We start from the raw sequence: 21,629 nt of genomic DNA, 5'->3' as shown, positions 1-21,629 counted from the left end.
AAAATAATTAAAAATTATTTGACATCACCTTTTCTTATATGTTAAATTTGTCATATGAAAACTCATATATCAATCCACATAGGAGTGACATATCGGTTGAAGTTTTTTATTACCTTCAAATTTGATTACATGACATTCGACTTAGGATTTGACATCTCATTTAGAGATAGTCTTAATAAATCAATCTCCAAAAATCCCATTTTCCTTAAAAAAATAATTAAAATAAAATAAAATAAAAATTGGAAAGTCTGAATCTTTGTGTGTGGAAATACCAAACATGGAGTAACAAATCAGAAATCTCCTATCTGCAACATTTGTAGGTTCTTCCTTCCTCTTGGAGAAAGAAGAAGAAGAGGAAGAAGAAGACAAAGAGGGATCTTTTCCTCCTCTTTTTTATCAGATATATTTTGTTCAACTCAGCCATGGTTCCCAGCAAGCTCAATGCTACTGTAATCACCTCTCTCTCTCTCTCTCTCTCTCTCTCTCTCTCTCTCTCTCTCAATTATGCTGTAATTAATTAATTAATCAATCAATTTTCATTTTAGACTCCATTGGATTTTGAATTTGTAGTGTTGTTTTTGGTGCATGTTGCATTTCTAGGAGAAGCTAATGATATATATATAAAATATATAATTCTGAATTTTGTGATTGCACTCAATGGCCAGTATTGGACTGATTCTGCTTGAGTACTGGTGTTTGGGCTCAATTTGTTAATCATTGTTATCTGGGTGACTTTGGATCAATCTAAAATTCCAATCTTTGAAGGAAATTGCTTAATAAGTACTTTCGTTTCCTTCATTTTCCCCATTTGTAAAAATTGAATCAAACAACTTATCCAAATCTCAATGCAATACCAGGGTGGTTATATAGGTTAGCTGAAATCTGAAGAAACTTGATTTGAGTGTATTGCGTAATCATACGAGTTAAATAGATACGGAATTCTATTGAAACTACCCGAAATGAGATAACTTATAGTCGGAGTGGTGGCGTGGCGCTAACAGTTCCTTTTTGTAAGAAGCCTGAAGTAGTGATAACATGATTCTTCTCCATTGATTTATGACTTTGTGCTGATCTATTGGGCCCGAAACTAGGACATATTCACTGAAATGAATTTATCGGAAATTCGGTAACTATACTTACCTCTGCATCATACAATGATGACTATGCTAGCTCTATGTTGTTAACAAGATATCCTCGGAGCAGAAGAAGTTGTGCTTCTTATCTGATATGCTTCCTGTGGACAGGGCGAACCAAGTGTTTCATGCTCACAGCCAGAGAACGGTTTTCTCAATTCAATTTCGCTTTTAAGTTCAGAGAAAGCAGTCCAGGAACTTTTTCATCAATCTCCCTTTCAGAGCACAGATGACCACCTCATAGAGTTCTCAGACGCTATGAGAAGTATGGTCATGTTCTATTCTCAAATTTTTTACAGTAGTCAGTGAAACAATTATCATTAATAATTAGTATACATTGCTTATATTACATTCAACTTTCTCAAGCTGTTGAAAAGGCCCTTAGACGGGCTGCTGAAGGAAAGGCTTCTGCTCAAGCTGAGGCAGCTGAATGGAAGCGTAAATATGAACTGGAGAGGGCTCGCAATCTACATTTGGAGCATAAAGGTTTTTCAATGATTGAACAACATAATATAATTGTCATGCTGCTTTTGTTCTTTCACATAGATATACATATATTTGATATATTAATTTCTGGTGATGGAAAACACAGTTTTTCAAATATTTGTTGATATTATTCTAGCACAATTAGAAGCCTTAATACAAATACTTGGGTTCATCTAAAAAAGTGCTTAGTTTCCGTCAGTTTTTGTCAAAGCCATTTTTCCTTTTCTCCTTTTTTCATTATCTAAGAGCCCTTTTATTAGTGCAAAAGAATTCTTCTAGCACTTTGTTGTTGGTCTACATTGCACGTCACTTAACCATTGAACTGGAGCATCTTAGTTGATCATTCTTCATTACTTTGGATTTTAGCTTCTTGCAGGCCTTTTCGTTGCTTTTGAGATTCTGTATTTGTGTAGCTTTTGTTTCAATAGTAACGAAAAAACAAGATTACACGTAGTGGCTGAAGTTTGAGAAAGGCCATAGAATAAATCTGTATCCTGGTCCCAGAATTAGGTAATGCTGTTTACACTTATAAAAATCAATCTAGTTCATACGGAAAAGCTTTTCTGCTATGTATACTCGACCATAACCACAAATAGTACTACTTTAAATTGCCCTACATTGAGTCAGTTTGGAAATCATTTGGCCTCCCTGTTATCCTCTCTATCCCCTATGTTAGTTAAATGAGAATTAATTTATTGATGATGAATTTAAAAACTTCTCGACTCTAAAGCATATAGGTTTGCATTCCTGTGTCATTTTCTAGTGATATGTTGTTAACTAATAGCTAATGATGTAAATTGGCATGATAGGGCCTTACTCTCATACCTTGTAGATTTCTTTTCATGTTTCTAAAGATTTGTTCTAGAGCACAAATTAGACTCTTCAAAGAAAAGTACCAGAGATTCAATGCTGGTATCTCAAGCCCTTGGGGTTAGTTTAAATGGTGATGGAGGGAAAATGGGACAGGATTAGGATAGGTCAAGATTCAATCCACTCCAATTTAACAAAAACAAAGTACCAGAATCTAAAATGACTGTTCTAAGAAAGACGCCTTTGTGAAAGAGGTTACTGAAATATTCCTTAACAAAATATCATCAATGTAATGTGAAAAATTACATAAGATAAAAGCATAGAAGAAAAGATAAAAGTATAGAACTTTTTCTTCGGAAGTTCATGGCCAAATTTACTTGTTGAAACAGAAGACAAAAGGAGAAACGCTCTAAGCATGAAGTGTCTTCTCCCCCCCGGTAGCCCCTATTTTGTGGTAACATGGAAGAAGATGTCTTTAAATGTTAAGGGGGGTTTCATGTTCTCAAATATTGAACTGAGGTTGTAGAAATGAATCTTCATAAGTGAAGGCTCTGGATAATTCAATGTTTGATGGGTTTCTATTTTCCTAAACCAAATTGCTTCTGTGTTTAACACTTCGTATACTGTTAAGCCTGCAGCCTTAAGCTGTAAGGGCACCTTAGATATGCATGTGTACATACGTGCAAAACTATACATACATATAGTTGATGTTACTGGAGAGGGACATAGTTAGCACCTGTTCAAACAGTAGAAACACTTTCAATCTATGCTATAACATATAGAGGCAAACACTAAATCTCCAAGAGAGAAAAACTAATAATGTAAAATCTATTGTTGTTTTGCCAGAAAAATATGCTAAAATATTTCAAACGTGCCAAGGGTGCTCCGCCACTGTATACACCTAGTTCAATGGGGTCACATTAATTCATTTCTTCTCCCATCATCTCTCCCCTTTTTTGGTAAACAGGAAACTTTCGTGAAGCTTTATGAAATGATCTTGTCTTAGAGGGCCCTTCATATGTTTTCATTTTGCAATTTTCACAAACCTTTTGTCTTTTCTTCCCTTTCCTTCTGGACAGGGTCTCCATTTATTGTGTTTGCTTGTCCATTCAGTAGTGCTTATCCTAGAAAAACCTTTTACTTCTCTCGGAATGCTTCTTGTGGTTGACGATCTTATTGGCCATAGTATTGAGTTGACTTCTTCGTGATACCTCTGCAAATGTTTAAAATTAGCTCAATTGCTTGGTGTTGCTGGTCTTTCTAATCATATTTGGACTCATTATCATCAGATTGTGGGTATTCCACTATCAGGCGACAGCTTTTATGAAAAGCTACGAAGTTTGTGGGCTCTGAGTTCTCTATGTAATGCAATGGGAATGATAGGATTTATGCTTCCATGTGTATTCTGCTTGGAAATTTGCAAGCAACCGGACAGGGAAGTTTCTGAAGGTACTTGCTTTGTCTTATACACAAATAAAGTCATTCCGATGCGCGCACAAAATAAAGCTGCACATTTCTAACAGAAGATAATTCCCCTTTCTAGTTCTTTTGGGGTCAATTTAAATAATTAAAATAAGTAGAGATATATAAAAACCTCTTTCCTTGAGAGGCCAGGATAGAAGAACGTTGTTAAGCTTTGAGGTCATTTGATCTTGTACAACAATACAAATTACTAACTACAAACTGAGGAGCTGTTGTTAATTTGAGTTGATGGTGCTCCGAGGACAAGGGCTAGTTATGCAGCAAAGTATCAGTAACTGTCCCAGAGTAATTTCCAATACGCCTTTATTGGTTGAACAGACCGTAACAAATTTTTATTTGTCTAAACTTTTCCAACAATATATTAATGTGCTTAATATTTCTTTGTTACAACATAATGTGAATGAATCTCACGTTATTTTTCTGAACAGCCTTCAAAACTACTACACTTTTTCTCATGTCAAAAGTTTTCCCTTCCTTAACAAGAGAATTGCAAGAGTCTTGGAGTTAGTGATGTTTTGGCTTATATATTGTGAATGCATTTGGGGTTTCTTTGTGCTTAGACTCATGCATTTGGTGGTTAAAATTATGTAGTTCTTGGTAATTGATTTATTGCATTTTTTCCGAGATTATTAAAGTTTAGATGCCGAAGGGGGTGTTTGATGTGGGGATTTCCCCTGGTTACTGTGGTTGTTTCTCAGTTGCACCACTGTTGTGGTATCATTAGTTTTGTTCTTTTGTGCGTGGTACTTGTGCTCATTCGCATAATTTGATGTATACTTTGTTTCACCTTAAACTAGCATAGGTGATGTTGCCCTGAGCTTCTTTGTTTCACCTTATTCATACCTTAATAGAAGGGATTTTCTGGCTTATGTTACAGAGCAATCAAGTAAAGAGAATAACTGCGTTGATGAGAGGACAGAGAAGTTGGCCAGCCAATCAAATGAGCAATCTGAACAGTGTTGTGGGAGGAATGGGATATGCTCCTATGAAGTTCTTCGGGATGAAAGCTGTTCTGATTCCAAGGCATTTCTCAATAAATATACCAGAAAGGTACCCTTTCTTTTGTGTCCTTCCCCTCCGGTTCAGCTAATCTCTGGCGTGTTTTGTACACCGTGATTCATGAGAACTATTTAATATCTAATAAAAGTATCACTCCAATTTGGACTTGGATGGTGTGAAAAGTTTTAGGTTGGAAAAAGATTTTGCTGATCATCATTCTGCTTCCAACGTGAATTGTTTAAACCATACGAAACCACAGTAAAAGGAAAGTAATATTCCTAGTAGTTACAGGAAATTAAAGCTAAACAAAAGCTTTCCCAAACAATTCAGTCAACAGTTGGACCAAAATAACAACTATTCAGTCAACTATAGCGCTCTACACTTACCAACAGATAGTAACCCCATGACTTTTTGTATCAGTTATTAACATTTCATTACAAACACTCAGCGTATAGATAATGAGCCTTAACAATTCTAACAACTTAGTATATGGTCAAAACTTAAGATTTACACATGTTCTGTAGCCTAATATCAAATAATTTTTTTAGTAAGATGTTCTTGGTTACCATAATTTTTTTTCTTAAATAATTTATATTTATACCACCGCTACTACTACTACCACCAACTGAATGCAATTTTCCTTGGCTGTCATAATGCATCGTTCATGTTAAACATGTTGGCACATTATTACTGCAATGAATTTTATTGATTATATCATGAAATCCATGTTTCTTGAGACAGGCATCATTTAAACTTTCATGGTGGTGCAACGGCGATGAGAGTGACCAGCACAAGCATGACATCGTCTCTTTTGAAAGGGGAAACATTACAACTGCAGAGCGTAGCAGTAAACAGGTATAACCTATTCTATATATGCATGTTGCTTGTTTTTTTCCCACTGTTTTTGTGTCTTTTGAATGGCTCCCATCTACTGTCTATTTAAGATCTTGATTTCATTGCAGATTGCTTTGAAGTGGGAATCTCAGCCACAGACTGTGATTATATTGACGAAACCAAATTCAACTTCTGTTCAAATTCTATGTGCAGAGATGGTCAGGTGTGGCTCTTAAGATTTCTTTAGTCTGTCATCTCTGATACCAGATTTTGTTTCCTGCATTAGCTGCTTTTCATATTATTGTAGGCTTGAGATCTGTGACCTCAACACATTATATTCAAGAAATGACGACTTGTAGTTAAATCTTAAGTATGGCAATGCTGCAACATTTTCATTATTACAATTACTGAGGTTGATTACTCTGCTTTTTCATCGCTAAGTTGTATATTTTAAGACAATGTTGTTTTTTCACTCACCTTACCAATTGCCTCCCATATGGTTATTTAAAATAGCCCCCCGTCATGCACTGAAAAAAAACGCATTGATGCAATTTCTCAAAACAAAATGGTCATGTACATTCTTGTGATGTCCCTCATGCCAAAATTCAATTTATAGATGATGCTGTATCTTTGCATTCTTGCATGCCTATGTAACTTTGTACTTGAATGTTCGCACATGTTTTTCCTTTCCTCAGTCTTGAATTTCCCTTTCCAGATGGTTGAGTGAGCAGAAAAAGTTAAATATTTACGTGGAACCACGAGTAAGAGCTGAACTTCTAACAGAGTCATCTTACTTCAACTTCGTCCATACATGGAAGGATGGTGAGAACCATAGAAGATTGTTTCTTTTCTATTTTATTTTTGAAGAGACTTCTATCCTAGAGTACATGCAACAAATTCCGAGACTTGTTTCTGTTATGCTTTTTACAAAAGATTTGTTTACAGACCTTTTCGCTACATGCATATTTCTGTGTATGTAATTCTTCTTCTTGTTTTATTTTTTTCTAAATAAGAAATAAATCTTCTATTGATAGTAGAGGGTCAGTGTAAAGCAAGGAAGGACTATCCGAGGCTAACAGAAGAACGTTAAACAAAACAATTCAAATCATTAGGAAGATACTACAAGATCATGGGTGAAAATCATTAGAATTACACTGACTAAGTATTTGGGAAATAGCCTTCTAGGGATGCTTGAAAGTCATTCTACCAGCCTCGATCGTTTTTGTGCAATTAACATGTTTCATTATTACATAATCCACAAAGATCTGTTGTTAATCCATATCGCATTGATTTTTTTCATGTTGGACAGAGTTATTATACATATGCAACTGCACTTGTGTGAGTTGTGTCTGTTTGTATTTTATTTGAGTAATGATCTTACAAAATGTCCAGCCACAGAGCGCTTTGTGCATGCATACGTTCTTTCTTTAATTCCCAGTTATGGTTTAAGTGATAACAAATTGGGCATGCATTTAAGACTTTTGCATAATATTGATCTCAGGTGATTGTTTGTAACTTGTAAATTTATAAATAAGTTTTGTTTAATAATTTATTACAAGCTTGCTAATTGTGCTCGGGATTTGCTGTTTACTGTTTAGAGTTTCATCTTTTGCTTGACAGAGACCGAAATAATGCTCCTGCACACAAAAGTGGACCTTGTGGTAACTCTTGGCGGGGATGGAACTGTCCTCTGGGTAAGTGCATATAATTTTGAGCTTTAACTTGATTACTTCAGAATGTTTTAGTGCATTAAACTGTTTGGGTTGAGGGAATTAAACATGTATCGGACCACTTTTCGGTTCATTTTAGTGCATGTGTGCTCCTGTCAATAGCAGATATCTGAGTTCTGATTCATGTCTGTTATCCCTTGTTTCTAAGCGGTATTTATCTTCCAATATGGTTGTTATTTTATAGTCAAAGAAGTTTCATGGACAGTTGATAACTTCAAAACCCAGCTACTGGAGTTTTGCGTCGCAGATCCTACCTTCCCAACAGCATGCAGCCCCTCGGACCATGTCAAAAGGACAAAAAAGAAAAAAAAAGGAGAATACATAAACAAAATGGTTTAACAATATACATGATGCAATTGTGCAATGGAGGGGTTGGAATTAAACACGATCATATTGCTCTTTCGTTTTTACAGTTCACAATAATTTATTGTCACACGTATTTATGAATCGCTATGCCATGGTCGAATATGTTAGACGTAATCAGTATGTTGACTAGAGAGATCAATCCATTAACAGAAAGAAAGGCATACAATTGATTAATATTTTGTTGTACTTATTTTGTTGGCAGTAACAACTGTTTTCATTTAATTTGCAGGCAGCATCTATGTTCAAAGGACCAGTTCCTCCTGTCGTGCCGTTTTCATTAGGGTCACTGGGATTTATGACTCCTTTTCGTATCCTTTTGTCATCTCTTTTGGAAGAGTTCCTTTTTAAAATGAAATACTCCAAAATTAGTTTCTAAAGTTACTCTAAATGTTTACTTGCCTTTTATGGGATCTTATTGTGTTACTTTTTATTGTTCCTGTATCTCATTCAAAGTGATCTTTAACATGCTTCAGACAGTGAACGCTACCGAGACTATCTTGATTCAATTTTAAACGGTCCCATTAATATCACATTGCGACACCGGTTGCAGTGCCACGTTATTAGAGAAGCAACCACAAATGAGTATGAAACTGAAGGGCCAATGCTAGTACTAAATGAGGTTACAATTGACCGTGGGATATCATCATACCTCACAAATTTGGAATGCTATTGTGACAATTCTTTTGTCACATGTGTCCAAGGAGACGGGCTAATATTATCAACAACTTCTGGCAGTACCGCGTATTCATTAGCAGCTGGAGGATCAATGGTCCATCCCCAGGTTTGTTTTTATACTATGATCTATAAGTGCCTGTTACAGCTATCAGAGATATTATATGGTAGTTCTGCACTTTATAGTGCCTGTTGCTTGGTGTATTGGTAGATAAGATAAGACTGCTGACATGTGATGCTCATAATCTTGACATAACTGTTTGTGTTGGAGACGTCAAATGAGCGATTCTGAATCAGAGTTACTGGGAAGACAAAGCGAGTTTTCGTCAGATATATGTTATACTACTGCGTATATTAGCCTCTTAGCGCGCACTCTGCATATTGTGGGGAGGGTTTTCTTTAATGAAATAGGGTGAAAACATAAGAGCAAAACAATCCCCGTTATAAAATGCTCAAAGGCGTGAAGTACTACGTAGATGATTAGCAGAGAAACAGAGTGTTGACGAAAACTGTTCCTAGAATATTTTAAAACTAGTAAGTAATAAATTACAGTTAAAATTTTGAAAGAGAGATTTGCAGTAAATTCCTTAAAGCTGTTATTATCTGTAGCTGTTCCATGTTTTGCAACTGTAACATTGTAATTATGATTTTTCCTTCGTAATTACAGGTTCCTGGAATTCTTTTTACACCTATCTGTCCACATTCCTTATCATTTCGGCCTTTGATATTACCTGAGCACGTGACGTTGCGAGTGCAAGTACCCTCCAACAGCAGAAGCCATGCATGGGCGTCGTTTGATGGAAAGGGCAGGAAACAGTTGGCTGCCGGCGATGCACTTGTGTGCAGCATGGCGCCTTGGCCTGTCCCTACTGCATGTCAAGTTGATTCCACCAGTGACTTCTTGAACAGCATCCATGACGGCCTCCACTGGAACCTGAGAAAGACTCAGTCGTTCGATGGCCCTCGGGAAGCATAGTGCGTATTTTTTCTTTTGTATACTAATTCTCTAGTTTGCAGATCCCGATAGAACCAAAACCTAACGTGTTATTAAGGGAAGAAAGGGGGAGGTGAGTCGGTTGGAAGGTGAAGAGCAAATCTAAAAGTCCTGGGATTATTCATCTTTCATGTGTATGGTCTCCTCCTCGAATAAGTTCAAGGGTTGAAGCAGAGCACTTGTTAAATAGATGCCAAAAGATTAATTTTACCACTTTCGTCATTAGGAACTTGTAAACTGGATGTTGATCACTGATCGAATATACAAGCAACTTAGAAATTGTCCAGTCTACGAATTCATACTCTCTTGCATAGAGCATGCATTTGTATTGCTTTACGTATATGCTTGTTTGGAACACTTTCGTAAGCACTTGTACTGATAAACGCTTTTGCTCAACTGCTTTAATTTTATTTGAATAGTGTCAAACAATTTTTTTGCTTCTCTATTATAAAATGCAAGTGGGCTTCTTAGCAAATTGCACCATAGCAATCTAGACTCAAAAGTAATCGAATTGCTACATGCCTCTCTAATTCAGGTGAGACTCACATACAACAGCGGGGCACACCTTTGCTAAAGACATGGCCGACAATGATCAGCTTATGTGTCAAATTAGCGTTATTTATAACTTACTATTTTACTCAAAGAATTGTTTTACAAACCAAGCGTTACTCTAATTTTTTATCTGCAAGGAAATGCCGAGTCTGCGTAATGTGTTCACCTTGTGTACCTGTTGTTTGAGGTGATTTTGTTTGGAGAGATAAATCACGTGCTTGCATGGGTCAAAACAGCTTCTTACGTCCTACTCCAATCATACACCTCGCCAACTCTAATTCATGTGAATTACCCTAAGACCATCTCCAACAATGACCTAAAACCTAAAATTTCCCTTTTCCCCCCTTCAAAATCCACTCCAACCCATGACCTAAAATTAACCTAAAACCTAAAACTTATTCTGAGGCCAAATACCAGCCCAATTTTAGGCCACAAAGCAAAACGAGTCCCACCAACTGAGACTCAAACAAGGGATGTGAAGCCCACTGCCCAGCTTCCACTTGCCCAAATAGAGTCATCATCCCTGCACGCGCCAAAGAAGGATACAAGCCGGGCCCACCCACGTGGTGTTGTCCCCCAGGTGTCAGCCGATTATTTAGCCCAACGGTTACTTTTTTCAATCCAACGGCTGGATTTAAATGGGCCGTTGGTTAATCCAACGGTCCAGGTTCAAATTATTATTTTTTTTAGTTTTATATTTATATATTTATTGAATCCAACGGCTTAGATCGAATATAATCAAATCTAACGGTAAAAAAAAAGATCTAACGGTCCAAATTTAAATCCAACGGCTAAAATAATTTAAAACAATTATTTAACTTAAAATTCAACCAAAAACTCTATAAATACCTATCTATGTGTTCAAACATCCACACAAAACTCACTTTTCTCCTACAATTCTTCCAATTTTTCTTTCTACCATTTCTTCTCATTCCCAAATTTTTCAAGATGGCAAAAGAGCATGTTAGAGGTCATAATTGGACCTTTGACGAAGATATTGCTTTATGTTTGGCATGGATTTCTGTTAGCGAAGATGGTGCCGTTGGCACAAACCAAAATAGAAAGGTTTTGTGGGGTAAAATCGTTGATAAGTTCTATGAAAACTCCAATGCCGGTCGAAGGGAAGTTGGTGGTGTTTATGATCGGTGGAAGATTATCAACAAAGCGTGCACTTTGTGGAAGGGAAGCTTGGAGAGAGCCATGGTTGGCATGCCTAGTGGAAGGGGCGCCTCAGAAATTGTGAGTTTATTTGTTGATATTTTAGTTGTCATGTACATAATAGTATTTTGCAACTAATTATTTTTATGTATTTGTTGCATAGGGTGACAAAGCAATGACAATTTACAAGACAAGAACTACACCAAAAAATCAAGCTTTTAAGTTGCATCATGCTTGGAACATTCTCAAGGATTGTCCAAGGTGGGGAACCGATGTGAACCAACAATGTGGAAGATTATTTCATAGTGAAGCCCCACCCCCAAATGATGTTAATGAAGGTGTGAATTTTTCCGACAATGAAGGTGTCGAACAAATGACCCCAACTTATTCTTTTGCAAGGCCCCCGGGTCGAGATAAGCAAAAGGAAGCAAAGAGAAAAGGGAAGTCCCAAGATCCGACACGTGCCCAATTTGCTAGCGAAATGGCAATAATGAACGAAATTCAGTGCCGTCGGCAAGAAGAATCGGCCCAAATGCTTTTGGCCATGAAGGAAGAAGAAGAAAGGGATATGGAGCAAGAAAGGTACGAAACTAATTTGATAATGGAGGACCTCGACAAATACACTCCAGAGAGGAAGAGATACTTACGTGGTAAGCAAAAGGAAATTTTACGAAGGAATGCCACAAGGAGTATATTTCAAGATGATAATTCATCTCAAGACTATCACCCAAGTCCATCACCAAGTCAAGATGGTGAATATCATTATTAAGTTTATGTAGTCTATGAGTTTTCGATTGTATTAAGTTTATGTAGTTTATTAATTGTTTTTATTTTATTTTTTAAGTTTATGTGGTTTATTAATTGTCTTTTTTATTTTTTAAGTTTATGTGGTTTATTAACTGTCGTTGGTATTAAGTTTATGTGGTTTATCTTGATTTTCATGTATTGATTTAGTGATTTTTCAAAATTTATCGGAATTTAAATATTTTTAGGTTAAAATGTTCATAAAATTAATTTAGGATAGTCTACATAAATTTTTTTTTTAAAAGTTAATTTAAAAAAAAAAAAGCCTTAATTCATTCTTTGATAATTTGGGGCTAAAATTTTAAGCCAGAAGGGTTGGAGTAGAAAAACTGTTTCTGGGCAAAAACCTAAATTTTCTGGGCTAAATATTTTTAGGTTTTAGGTCACCATTGGAGATGGTCTAATGGGAGGGATTTTTTTTTTCTTTTTTCAAATTATATAAAAACCTTGTCAAGTAAAGGTTGTGATGCACTATTTTATTGAGATGATTAATAAATAAAACTTGGTTTATCTGTGAACCCTATCTTTTCACTTTAAGAACATGACTTACGGGATTTACGTTACTCCAATCCTACTCATCCCTACACAACTCTACATATGTTTGGATGATGGGAAAGTGGTGATAATAAAAAATGGAGTTCAATGTCCTAACCGAGAAAAACTATTCTTTGTGTGACTGTACCGTCACTTGACATGCCGATGTGGTGTTACCAATCTACATGAGCGATATTGATTACTAACTTAACCCATCATATATATGGTTTGTACATCATACATTTTGTAGTGCATTTTCTAGGCAATCAAGGGAAGGGCATCTCATCATGCTTTTTGCAAGGACTTGTCCCATAGATCCTGCAAGTATTCCACGCAACGTTGAACTAACATTTTACATGCATTAGACCTTCATGCATGGTTTTCTATGCCTCTCACGTAATGCGCCAGACGGGGTCCTTTCTTCGTCGTGCATACCCCTTTGCACGACGACGTCTTCTCCTTCGTCGCACAACTAGTTTTTCCTACTAGTGTCACATCCTTCAAAATACGTTCCCCACAGAACACCAACTCTACCACAACCCAGCAAAAACCTTTACCTCTTGGAGCTTTATGCAAAGCCGTAGCTATCTCAGGAGTAACCCTATTGTTTTTCTACAAATATTTGTTTGAAAAATTATCACAAAACTACCAATTACCTTCAAATCTATTCAAAAACCTTGAAAGAAAGCTTTCCGGTGAATATGACTCCCGAGTCCCCCTTCTACCAATCTAAGCCGCACTTTTATCGGAATTATTGGCTCCATGAACACATGGAAGACGAAAAAAAACCAAACATTGAGGCATGGTGGCGACCTAATTTCACCGGGGTACCTCTTTTTAGACAGAGCTCCTACGCCGGAATTTCTACCTTGGCCTCTGTCTTCTCTTCCTTTTCGAGTTAACGAGGCATCACTAGACTGAAGGTTTACCCCGAAAGTTCATAAGCCAGTCCAAGTACACATAGTACGTACAATCCTGGAAACATTTAGAGAGGGTGACATCAAAGATGTGAGATGGTATGTAATGGCGGATGACGATACTGTGTCTTCTTTGTTGATAATTTAGGGAGGCTCTAGCAAAGTAGGACCATAACAAGTACCACCACATTGGTATGGAGGAGTAGTGACGATAGAGGAATCATGGAGAAGAGGTCGATATGCTCGTTCCCAATCCTCACTGCCACTGGGGAACTTGAAGAGGAAGATACAGAATACATATATTGGGGGTATTTTAGTCTTTCAATGCCCAAAAATTCCTATAATATCAAGGAGCATGGAAATTTTCTACTTCTACACTGCCCTCTTTAAATTTGTTTTATTCCGGATAATTTCCCATTTGTTTATGCCTAGTCACGAAAATGACATTTTTTTTTTTGGACAAATAATATTATCTACACTGTTGAGTAGGAAGTGGACTAAGTCTCACAGTAGGTCAGCCATAATAATGTGGTTTAAATTCGCATATGGCAAAAATCAAACCTAAAACTTCTCACTTACAAATAAAGAGGAATACAACTTGTAACACCCCACCCCGCCAATTTATTTCAGGATTACATTTAATGGTATCATTGTTACCCTTCAGGTTAACAACAACCATTCTAACATTCATTTCTTTGATGATTTTCCACTAAAATTTAATCTCGTTTTATTTTATAGCTGCATCTAACTTCTGCAACAACCAAAACAAGAGTCATATAATACTCTAATAATAGCAATGCCATGGGAAGAATATAGAATGCTTATAACACAAACCCAACCCTTCAATTTCTAAAGAGAACCGAATTGATGTTAGGATTTCAATGTTCTTCCCTATATATGCAACCGATCATGACTACCCGGTTCCGATTCAACTCCTAAACAATACAACAAGCATCATCTCAAATATGCATACAAAATATCGAATTCAAATTCGAAACCAAAACTAAAAGTTAAAACCTTGGGAAAATACTTACGCCAGAGGAGAGCCCACGTGGGGAGAATCATTATTTTCACTTGGGTCCAGCCAGATTCCAGCGGGATTGCCCCAACTCAGAGAAAAGTCGCCGGAACACGTCAATATGTTTGGACCTCGTTTTCTTTATCCAATGGTTTTCAAAGGGTGGGTATCGTAAGATTGAAGACGGCCTCGCTACGAAACTATAGCTTCCGACCTCATGTGATTTCCTTATCGTATGAGGAAATTATGATGAATATAGTTTGAAAGGGATCCCGTGAGCGAAGGAGGAAGGAGGAAGGAGGAAGGAGGAAGAAGAAGAAGAAGAAGAATTCCTTTTTCCCCCCTTCTCCCTTTTCCCCTTCTTTTCCCGTTCTTCCCGATCCTCCTCCACCTCCCATCTGTTCTTTTTTTTTTTCTTTCCTTTATTCTATCATTAATATTTTATATCTAGTGCTATTATCTTTTCCACTACTTTAAATAAAATGATTTATATGGGTTTTGTTCATAATAACGAGTGCGGTTAGGATATACTAATTAATATGTCACACGTGACCTAATCAGTAAGTCAATAAAAGTCAACACATACCCTATAAGGGCATTTTTGTCTTTTCACTTATCGAACAAATATCTGTCTTAAATTATGATTACAAAATACTTAATTTAATAATCAAATTCAAAAACGGGATTTCACATTTCTCCACTAAAATATTCTTAACCATTTAGTGATTCATTTCCCCATTTTGCCAACATATTCATAAATATGAATATCCTATTCATATACTTACAATTTTTTTTTTCAAAGTATTACACCACTAGACCGTAATACTAAATGGCTAGTCACGAAAATGACTTACATTGCAAACTTCACAAAACACGCTGACCAAATTGAAAGAAATTAAAAAATATAGTGACCGAATTAGATTCTAGCCATAAGTTCTAATCATTTATGGCCCTAAATATTTTGTACTCCGGATAAGGATGTAATACTAGGGAGACTAAATTTGTTAATCAAATGACATGTAAGTTGATGATTAGATCATCACTTAAGTGTTGATTAACGTGCTTATTTTTTTTTATAACACATCATTTGATTTGCAAATTTAGTCTACACTACATCTAAAAATAATCTCTCTAATAAATGTAAGGTCGACAATACAAGAAGGTAACACCTAGGAGTAGAGTTAAGGAAAGATGTTTTCAATTTCCAAATTCAAAATTTTTGAAATCATAGTAATCTCAAAAATTTCGAAACATAATTCGTAAATTCATATTTTATAGATTTTTTAATATTCTCAAACTATTTTTTATAAGGAAAACTAATGAAAAATGCTTGAAAACTTTAAGTTTTAACAATAAGGACAAAATAAAGGGTAAAGTGAATAGTACCATGATTGACTTTTTAGTGTAGAAATGTGATTTTTCGTTAAAGTGAATAGTACTGGAAGCTTTTCGTTAAAGTTCCATTTTTTATATGCAATTTATTGTTCTTTCTTAATATTTGGTATATATTTATATATATATATATTCAATTAATTTTTAAGAAAACTAACGAAATGTCCAAAAAAACTTTAGTTTTAATGAAAAATGACAAATAAAGATGCAATGAATAATACCAGTGGAAGGTAAAAATGTGATTTTTCGTTAAAATTCCCTTAATTTTTTGGTATACTAGTATGTTTATCCTTTTAATATGTAAGTGTATTTTAATATAAAAACAATGAACAAAATATATCCAAAACTAACCATAAAATACAAAAAAAAAAAAAAAAAATTGATTACAACATACATAATTTGAGTAAATGACTAGAAAAAATCAGAATATTCAAAACTATTTTTTTATTGGAATAGGTTCGGAACACAAAAAAAAAAAAAAAAATTCAATATTAAACAAATATTCAAAATCGGTATTTTCAAGCTCAAATTCGAAATTTTTATTGAGAAATACCTTGTATAATGCGATATTCCTAGTATTTTCCCTTCATTAATTACAATTTTACACAAGCTCAATATAATTTTGTAAAGGGATGTGATTTGTATACGCCATTTTCACCTTGTGCACACCCTTCTTAATTTTGACCCTCTGATTTGTTTAATCCAACCGTCGATAAACAAAGGGTATGCAGAGGTGAAAAATGTGCAGATATCATTTCCCAACTATAAAATCCATTTCCTGCTGTTCAAATTTCTGTAGCAAAATCCTTACAACATCTAAGGGAAGTAAAACGAGAGAATGTGTGAAAGAAAAATGCAAGGGAAAGTAAAAGAAGAACCAAACACAAAAAGTTAGCTCAGCCATGAGCGGTATAAATATATTTGCGGAAGAAAAAACCGAATTAACCTAGCACTTTTAACTCGCATTACTTCAATTATCTCAGTTTTGCCCGATTTATGCAACGAATTGGAATTCATCAAACCGACAACGACGCCTTCACGAAACTTAATCAAATGTGGAAATGATCCCATTGGTATGCTAATGAGCCTTCTGAATTCCTATGAAGCGAGCATAGTCCACCCACCTGCAAAGAAAAGTAGTAGTAAGAGGTGGGTGACAAGGGTGGTGGTGGGGGGAATAATTCGAACCGGTGTAAAAATTCAAACGGCACAAGTAAGGCACAAGTTCTCACAATAATGAACCCAAGAATGTGTTTCCAGTCCGAATGGCAAAGCAAATTGCGCTTAGCATGAGCTTGTTTTGATGTAATAGTGGTTCCAAAAACCTTTGTTCAATAACACCAGCCAACACTTGGTACCTGCCAAAGAATTTTGCATTTTATTATAAGCTTGTGTTGGTAAAAAACACAAGTTATTGTTCCGTTTCCTCGAGCTTTGTTATTATATGCTTATGCCCGACAAACCAATACTGATAAAAAATTTCGTACCTGAGATTGCTAGAAACTGCCATGTAGACACCATACGCAACGCTAGTGGATACTATAGGCACATTCTCAAGTTCACCTGCTTTGTCCTTATCAACCGCCTTCCTTGCGTTGATCAAGGCATTTGTCACAGCTGTGCCAACCTAATGAAAGACAAGATTCATTAGTGCTACTGAGTCACATAAGTTAGCATAGAAGTAAAAACTTCTGTAAGAGATTTGGATGGACTCATAATTAAAACTGCAAAGGCATACATACTAGCTAAAAGTAGTAAAGCATCCAAAAGCCATGTAAAGCTTTCAATAAGATGCATGTTTGAGCGTGTGCTTGTGCGCTACATATCAACTATCCATGCCAGTTGGGGAACTGTGCAGACGTCGTAGAAGTTAAACGTAAGGCATTTGAATTCATTCCAAGGAAGGCACTGATTACTTCACACTTATCTCTCTCTCTCTCTCTCTCTCTCTCTCTCTCTCTCTCCCTCCCCGAAGAGGTTCAAATTGGGTTTCTCTAAACATCGTCGGCTCTTCTTAGAGGTTTTCTAATTTGGAATAGAACACCACCAACAAGAAATGCCCTCCTTAAGTTTCGGTTGCCTTAAAAGATGTCTTGTCCACCTGCCTTCTCTAAACTCTAAAGATGCCACAAAGGTTGGTATATCATTAATAGATATGTGACCATGTGAACACTAAAAAGCAAGAAGACAAGTTACTCAGCTGTAGCAAGGACAAATCCATTATATATCTCAACCTAACCGAAGCGTGAGGTCCATGGGCCTCCAGGCAAAAACAAAGGGGAAAGAACCTAAAATTGGCTCAAATGCTCAAACACAGTGCATGTCGGCTGACTTCACCTTGTGGACAGCCAAAGTAGCCTCTGTAGTACAAAAGGTCACCACTGATCCAAACCAACCCGCAAAAAAAATTGCTCCTCAATTTACATGCTATTAGGAGCAATAACATTATCGCATTGAGGTTACAAATACAAGGGCTACACAAAGAGTTTTCTTTCATTCAGCTATACCTTTGGTGCTTCAATACAATTATAACAATTAAGATGCTTTCTCACCACTTCCAGCACTAGGCAGAAGAATCGACTCAACATATCAACTGAACATTTTGCTTCTTTACATTAACCTATTGAATGTGATGTGAAAAAATTCACAATATGATAAGCTCGTTGTGAGCTTTACTTTACCAGCTTTACAAGATAATGAAATTTACAGGACGTGTCTACGATGCATGAGAATTGCTGTCACCTCAAATTGAAACGAACATGCAGAGACAAATGAACATGAAAACACACCAGTGGATGGACAAGTGGATCACTTCACTAATCAATACGAAAACAATTCTCGGAATCACCATTTCGAAGGAGTTAAAATGTACTAACCAGTGACGAAGCAGTACCAACAGCAAATAGCTTGGTCCCATTTCTCTGCCAAAACAATTTAAATATGTGATTTCGTTCTTACCTTCAAAATTCAGATGAAATGAAAAACAGTTACCAAAAGTATCTTACCACTACTCCACCAATCCTCTGTAATAATGAGTATGATGTTCCAGACATAGCGATCTGCATAGAGAATTTCATAATCATTTTAAGTAACTGTATCTGGCTTCTGATTTGATCTAACAAAACAGTCAGTACAGATTCAGGAATTCATAGAAAATAAACCTGGAAGGCATTGTCGGGGCAGCCATGGAAAAACCTAGTGATTGCTCCTGCATTGAGCCCAAGTGGAGGTCGAAGAGATACAGTTGGGGCAGGAAGATAAACAAGCATGAAATCTGCAAGTATGGCCATTACCTAAGGGAAATACACTGCAAACATAAATGACAGAAGCTAAAACATATATAAGATGCAGTTTGATGTTCACTGAAGATATTTCAACAAAAAAAGGCTATTTGCTGACTATTATGCAGCTAATACATAGTACGCATCAAACAAATTTCTTGTCAATTAATCTTCACATAATCATTTGAATTCATCACTACGAAAGTCCAGTACCCACAAATGGATCGAAAAGCATCAAACTATCTCACTGTGGCTTACATTATTCATCTACAAATACAGCAAGAAATTGGAAGAAAATAGATTGCTTATGAGATGATGCATTAGAATCATAATTTGAGGACTATAAAATTGATCATGTGCTTGGCCTTCGATTAACATGCCGAATAAAAGGCTATGGACTTAAACATGCCTACTCACGACATATAATACATGGAAAGCAGCCAATTCTACCCGAAAATACCCCGTAGCTAAGCAAGCACTATAAAACTACTTCCAAATCAACTTCCATAAGCTAGAATGTGTAGCTTCAAGCACGCCAAATGCCAATAAAAAGTAACAACACGGCCAAGTTGATCATCGATATGCATATAAAAGAACAACGATGAATCACGAAAGTAAGTCGATATCGAAAATGTGCAATGTTAGCTAAAACCAATGTGATTGGCAGAAAGCAAAACTCGTACCACATCTGCGAAAACAACTTCCAGCTCGTTGAAAAAGTTCTCTCTCCGCCTCTCGTACTCTGCAGCAGTCTACAAAAACCGAAACAAAACCAATTAAAATCGAAAAAAAAGAAAACTTGAATCAAATTTGAATTAAAGAGAAAACAGAGGAAACAGAGAGAGAGAGGACCTTAGTGAAGAGACCAACGCCACATTCCATGAAAACCTTAGCAAAGAAAAGATCATCAGCGAGCAACCTCTCTCTAAACCCAGCGAATTGCATCAACCACCGGAACAGACCCGACTTCTCCAGCTCAAAGTACCGCCCCACAACCGACCCGGGGATCCGACCCGCCTGGACCGCAGCAGCCAAGTCCTTGGGCAAGCTCTCCAACCCCCGCTTAGACTCCGCCAACACCATCAACGCCTCCGCCCTGTTCTTTCCACCGGCATTGTCGGACCCTCCGTCGCTGTCGCCGTCATCTCCGCCGCCGCCCCCTCCTGAGGAGTCACGTCCGTTAATGCCCCCGTCGTCGCCGGCGGCGGAGAAGAGGATGCGGCGGAACTGGCGGTGGCGGTGGGTGAGGGAGGGAGGGGTGACGGTGAGGCGGAGGTGGAGGAGGGGCGAGGAGGCGGAGGCGGAGGCGGAGAGAAATGGACGGTGGGGATTGAGTTTGGAGAGGGAGGAAGAGGATGCGGCGGAGGAAGAGGGAGCGAAGCAGAAGGCGATCGCCATTGTTGGTTGGAGTTTTTTGTGAGGTTTGGGGTGGGCGGAGATTTTATGCGGGAGGGTGTATGGGTTGGCGGTGGGCTGTGCGCTCTCTCTCTCTGTTTCTCTGTCTCTTTTGTTCGGTAGGTTGTGGGGAAGGGCGTGAGTTCAGAGGCAGGGAGAGAGAGAGAGAGCGGAGGGGAGGCGGAGAGAGGGAGGAAAGAAGAGAGAGAGGTTTTATTTAAGTAGGGGTTTTTGGCACGCTATGCCGCCAAGTCAACAAGAGTCCAAAACGACTTTCTCGTAGGCGTCGAGCGCGCATTGAGTCACTCTGATCGTGGGGAAATTTTGACTACCAAATTTTGTACTTTTCTTTTTTGAAAAAAAATAAAGGAATTATTATTATTTTTAAATAAAGGAATTAGTTTTAAAAAGTAACAAGGGAAAGTCTAAAACCACATTATTACTCATCTATTGCGAAGATAAGCTCATCTCCCTCTTTTTAGAGAATTTTCAATGTGGGCAATGACAACAAAGTAAATCCAATCCCGCCCCCCCCCCCCCCCGCGCGCGTAAACCCCTCCAGCCCACCTTGAGCAAATTGGGCTAAGGGGAGCCCAACTAAGAGGTCAGGCTAAAATCCAAGGCCCGAGTGCTTGGATGGATGTAATGCAAAGCTGACGTCATGTGGTGCAAGGTTGACGTCAGCACGTTATAAAAAAAAATTGCGTTAGGCGTGTGGGGCTGCGTCTCCGACATATTTTCAGATAGTGGGGCCCTGTGTCAGCCTCACTCAGTTACCGTTGAACCCGGACCGTTTGATTTCCAGATCAATGGTTCACGTTTTCAGCTTTAAAAAAAAAATTAGAAATTTTACGATGGGCCATGTGTCATAATCTGGACTGTTGGATTTCAAAATTTTGTAATCCAATAGTCCAGATTAATTAAGTTAATAAAAAATTAAAAAAAATTAAGTAAACGACATTTCAAATTTTTGTAATCCAACAATCCACATTACACCACATTTCAATATTTTCAACAGGTAAGTACACATCGCGCGACAAAATTGGTTAAAAATCTTATCAAAATTTATCTA

At 37.1% G+C, this 21,629-nt stretch overlaps 2 protein-coding genes and 2 long non-coding RNA genes across 8 annotated transcripts; 1 reads left to right on the top strand and 3 right to left on the bottom strand.

Annotated features, from left to right (window-relative positions):
• The first annotated feature begins 260 nt into the window (after positions 1 to 260).
• Positions 261 to 9,792, top strand: LOC137742476 (NAD(H) kinase 1). Of its 5 annotated transcripts, none has more exons than XM_088680066.1 (12): positions 261 to 449; positions 1,245 to 1,398; positions 1,500 to 1,619; positions 3,719 to 3,878; positions 4,789 to 4,961; positions 5,652 to 5,765; positions 5,873 to 5,967; positions 6,460 to 6,566; positions 7,365 to 7,438; positions 8,070 to 8,148; positions 8,314 to 8,621; positions 9,180 to 9,792. In XM_088680066.1, the coding sequence occupies exons 3-12, from the start codon at positions 1,578 to 1,580 to the stop codon at positions 9,486 to 9,488; spliced, it is 1,461 nt and encodes a 486-aa protein (XP_088536192.1). In that variant the 5' UTR covers positions 261 to 449; positions 1,245 to 1,398; positions 1,500 to 1,577; the 3' UTR covers positions 9,489 to 9,792. The 5 variants fall into 5 exon arrangements, 4 of the variants coding, with proteins under 4 accessions (XP_088536192.1, XP_088536191.1, XP_068338458.2 ...); XR_015953488.1 differs by having other exon boundaries at positions 287 to 449; positions 3,741 to 3,878; positions 8,314 to 9,046; XM_088680065.1 differs by having other exon boundaries at positions 287 to 449; positions 3,741 to 3,878.
• Positions 3,002 to 7,786, bottom strand: LOC148693083 (uncharacterized). Its single transcript, XR_015953489.1, has 2 exons — positions 6,639 to 7,786; positions 3,002 to 5,384 (listed from the first exon to the last, which is right to left on the bottom strand). It is a non-coding gene; the product is annotated as an uncharacterized LOC148693083 (long non-coding RNA).
• Positions 9,793 to 14,238: 4,446 nt separating the features above from the next.
• On the bottom strand, positions 14,239 to 14,981 carry LOC137743882 (uncharacterized). Its single transcript, XR_011069541.2, has 2 exons — positions 14,506 to 14,981; positions 14,239 to 14,406 (listed from the first exon to the last, which is right to left on the bottom strand). It is a non-coding gene; the product is annotated as an uncharacterized LOC137743882 (long non-coding RNA).
• Positions 14,982 to 16,635: 1,654 nt separating this feature from the next.
• LOC137743553 (protein RETICULATA-RELATED 4, chloroplastic) lies at positions 16,636 to 20,866 on the bottom strand. The gene is made up of 8 exons (XM_068483469.2): positions 20,015 to 20,866; positions 19,846 to 19,914; positions 19,043 to 19,174; positions 18,887 to 18,940; positions 18,758 to 18,802; positions 17,369 to 17,508; positions 17,114 to 17,239; positions 16,636 to 17,005 (listed from the first exon to the last, which is right to left on the bottom strand). The coding sequence occupies exons 1-8, from the start codon at positions 20,558 to 20,560 to the stop codon at positions 16,960 to 16,962; spliced, it is 1,158 nt and encodes a 385-aa protein (XP_068339570.1). The 5' UTR covers positions 20,561 to 20,866; the 3' UTR covers positions 16,636 to 16,959.
• Between the last annotated feature and the right edge of the window lie 763 nt (positions 20,867 to 21,629).

This window comes from Pyrus communis, chromosome 11 (genome assembly GCF_041283825.1).
Source record: "Pyrus communis isolate YQ-2024b chromosome 11, ASM4128382v1, whole genome shotgun sequence".
NCBI classification, from domain to species: Eukaryota; Viridiplantae; Streptophyta; class Magnoliopsida; order Rosales; family Rosaceae; genus Pyrus; species Pyrus communis.
This window is presented reverse-complemented; position numbering and strand designations above follow the sequence as displayed.

What these genes read in the sequence shown, in the direction of transcription:
- LOC137742476 (XM_088680065.1), top strand. Translation starts at nt 423, where the DNA reads ATGGTTCCCAGCAAGCTCAATGCTACT. An exon ending in TCAATAAATATACCAGAAAG is followed by an intron (nt 4,962 to 5,651) that starts GTACCCTTTCTT and finishes TTCTTGAGACAG; the next exon opens with GCATCATTTAAACTTTCATG. An exon ending in CTATGTGCAGAGATGGTCAG is followed by an intron (nt 5,968 to 6,459) that starts GTGTGGCTCTTA and finishes TTCCCTTTCCAG; the next exon opens with ATGGTTGAGTGAGCAGAAAA.
- LOC137743553 (XM_068483469.2), bottom strand. Translation starts at nt 20,560, where the DNA reads ATGGCGATCGCCTTCTGCTTCGCTCCCTCTTCCTCCGCCGCATCCTCT. An exon ending in AAGTTGTTTTCGCAGATGTG is followed by an intron (nt 19,175 to 19,845) that starts GTACGAGTTTTG and finishes TATTTCCCTTAG; the next exon opens with GTAATGGCCATACTTGCAGA. An exon ending in TTGGTACTGCTTCGTCACTG is followed by an intron (nt 17,509 to 18,757) that starts GTTAGTACATTT and finishes GTCTTTCATTAG; the next exon opens with GTTGGCACAGCTGTGACAAA.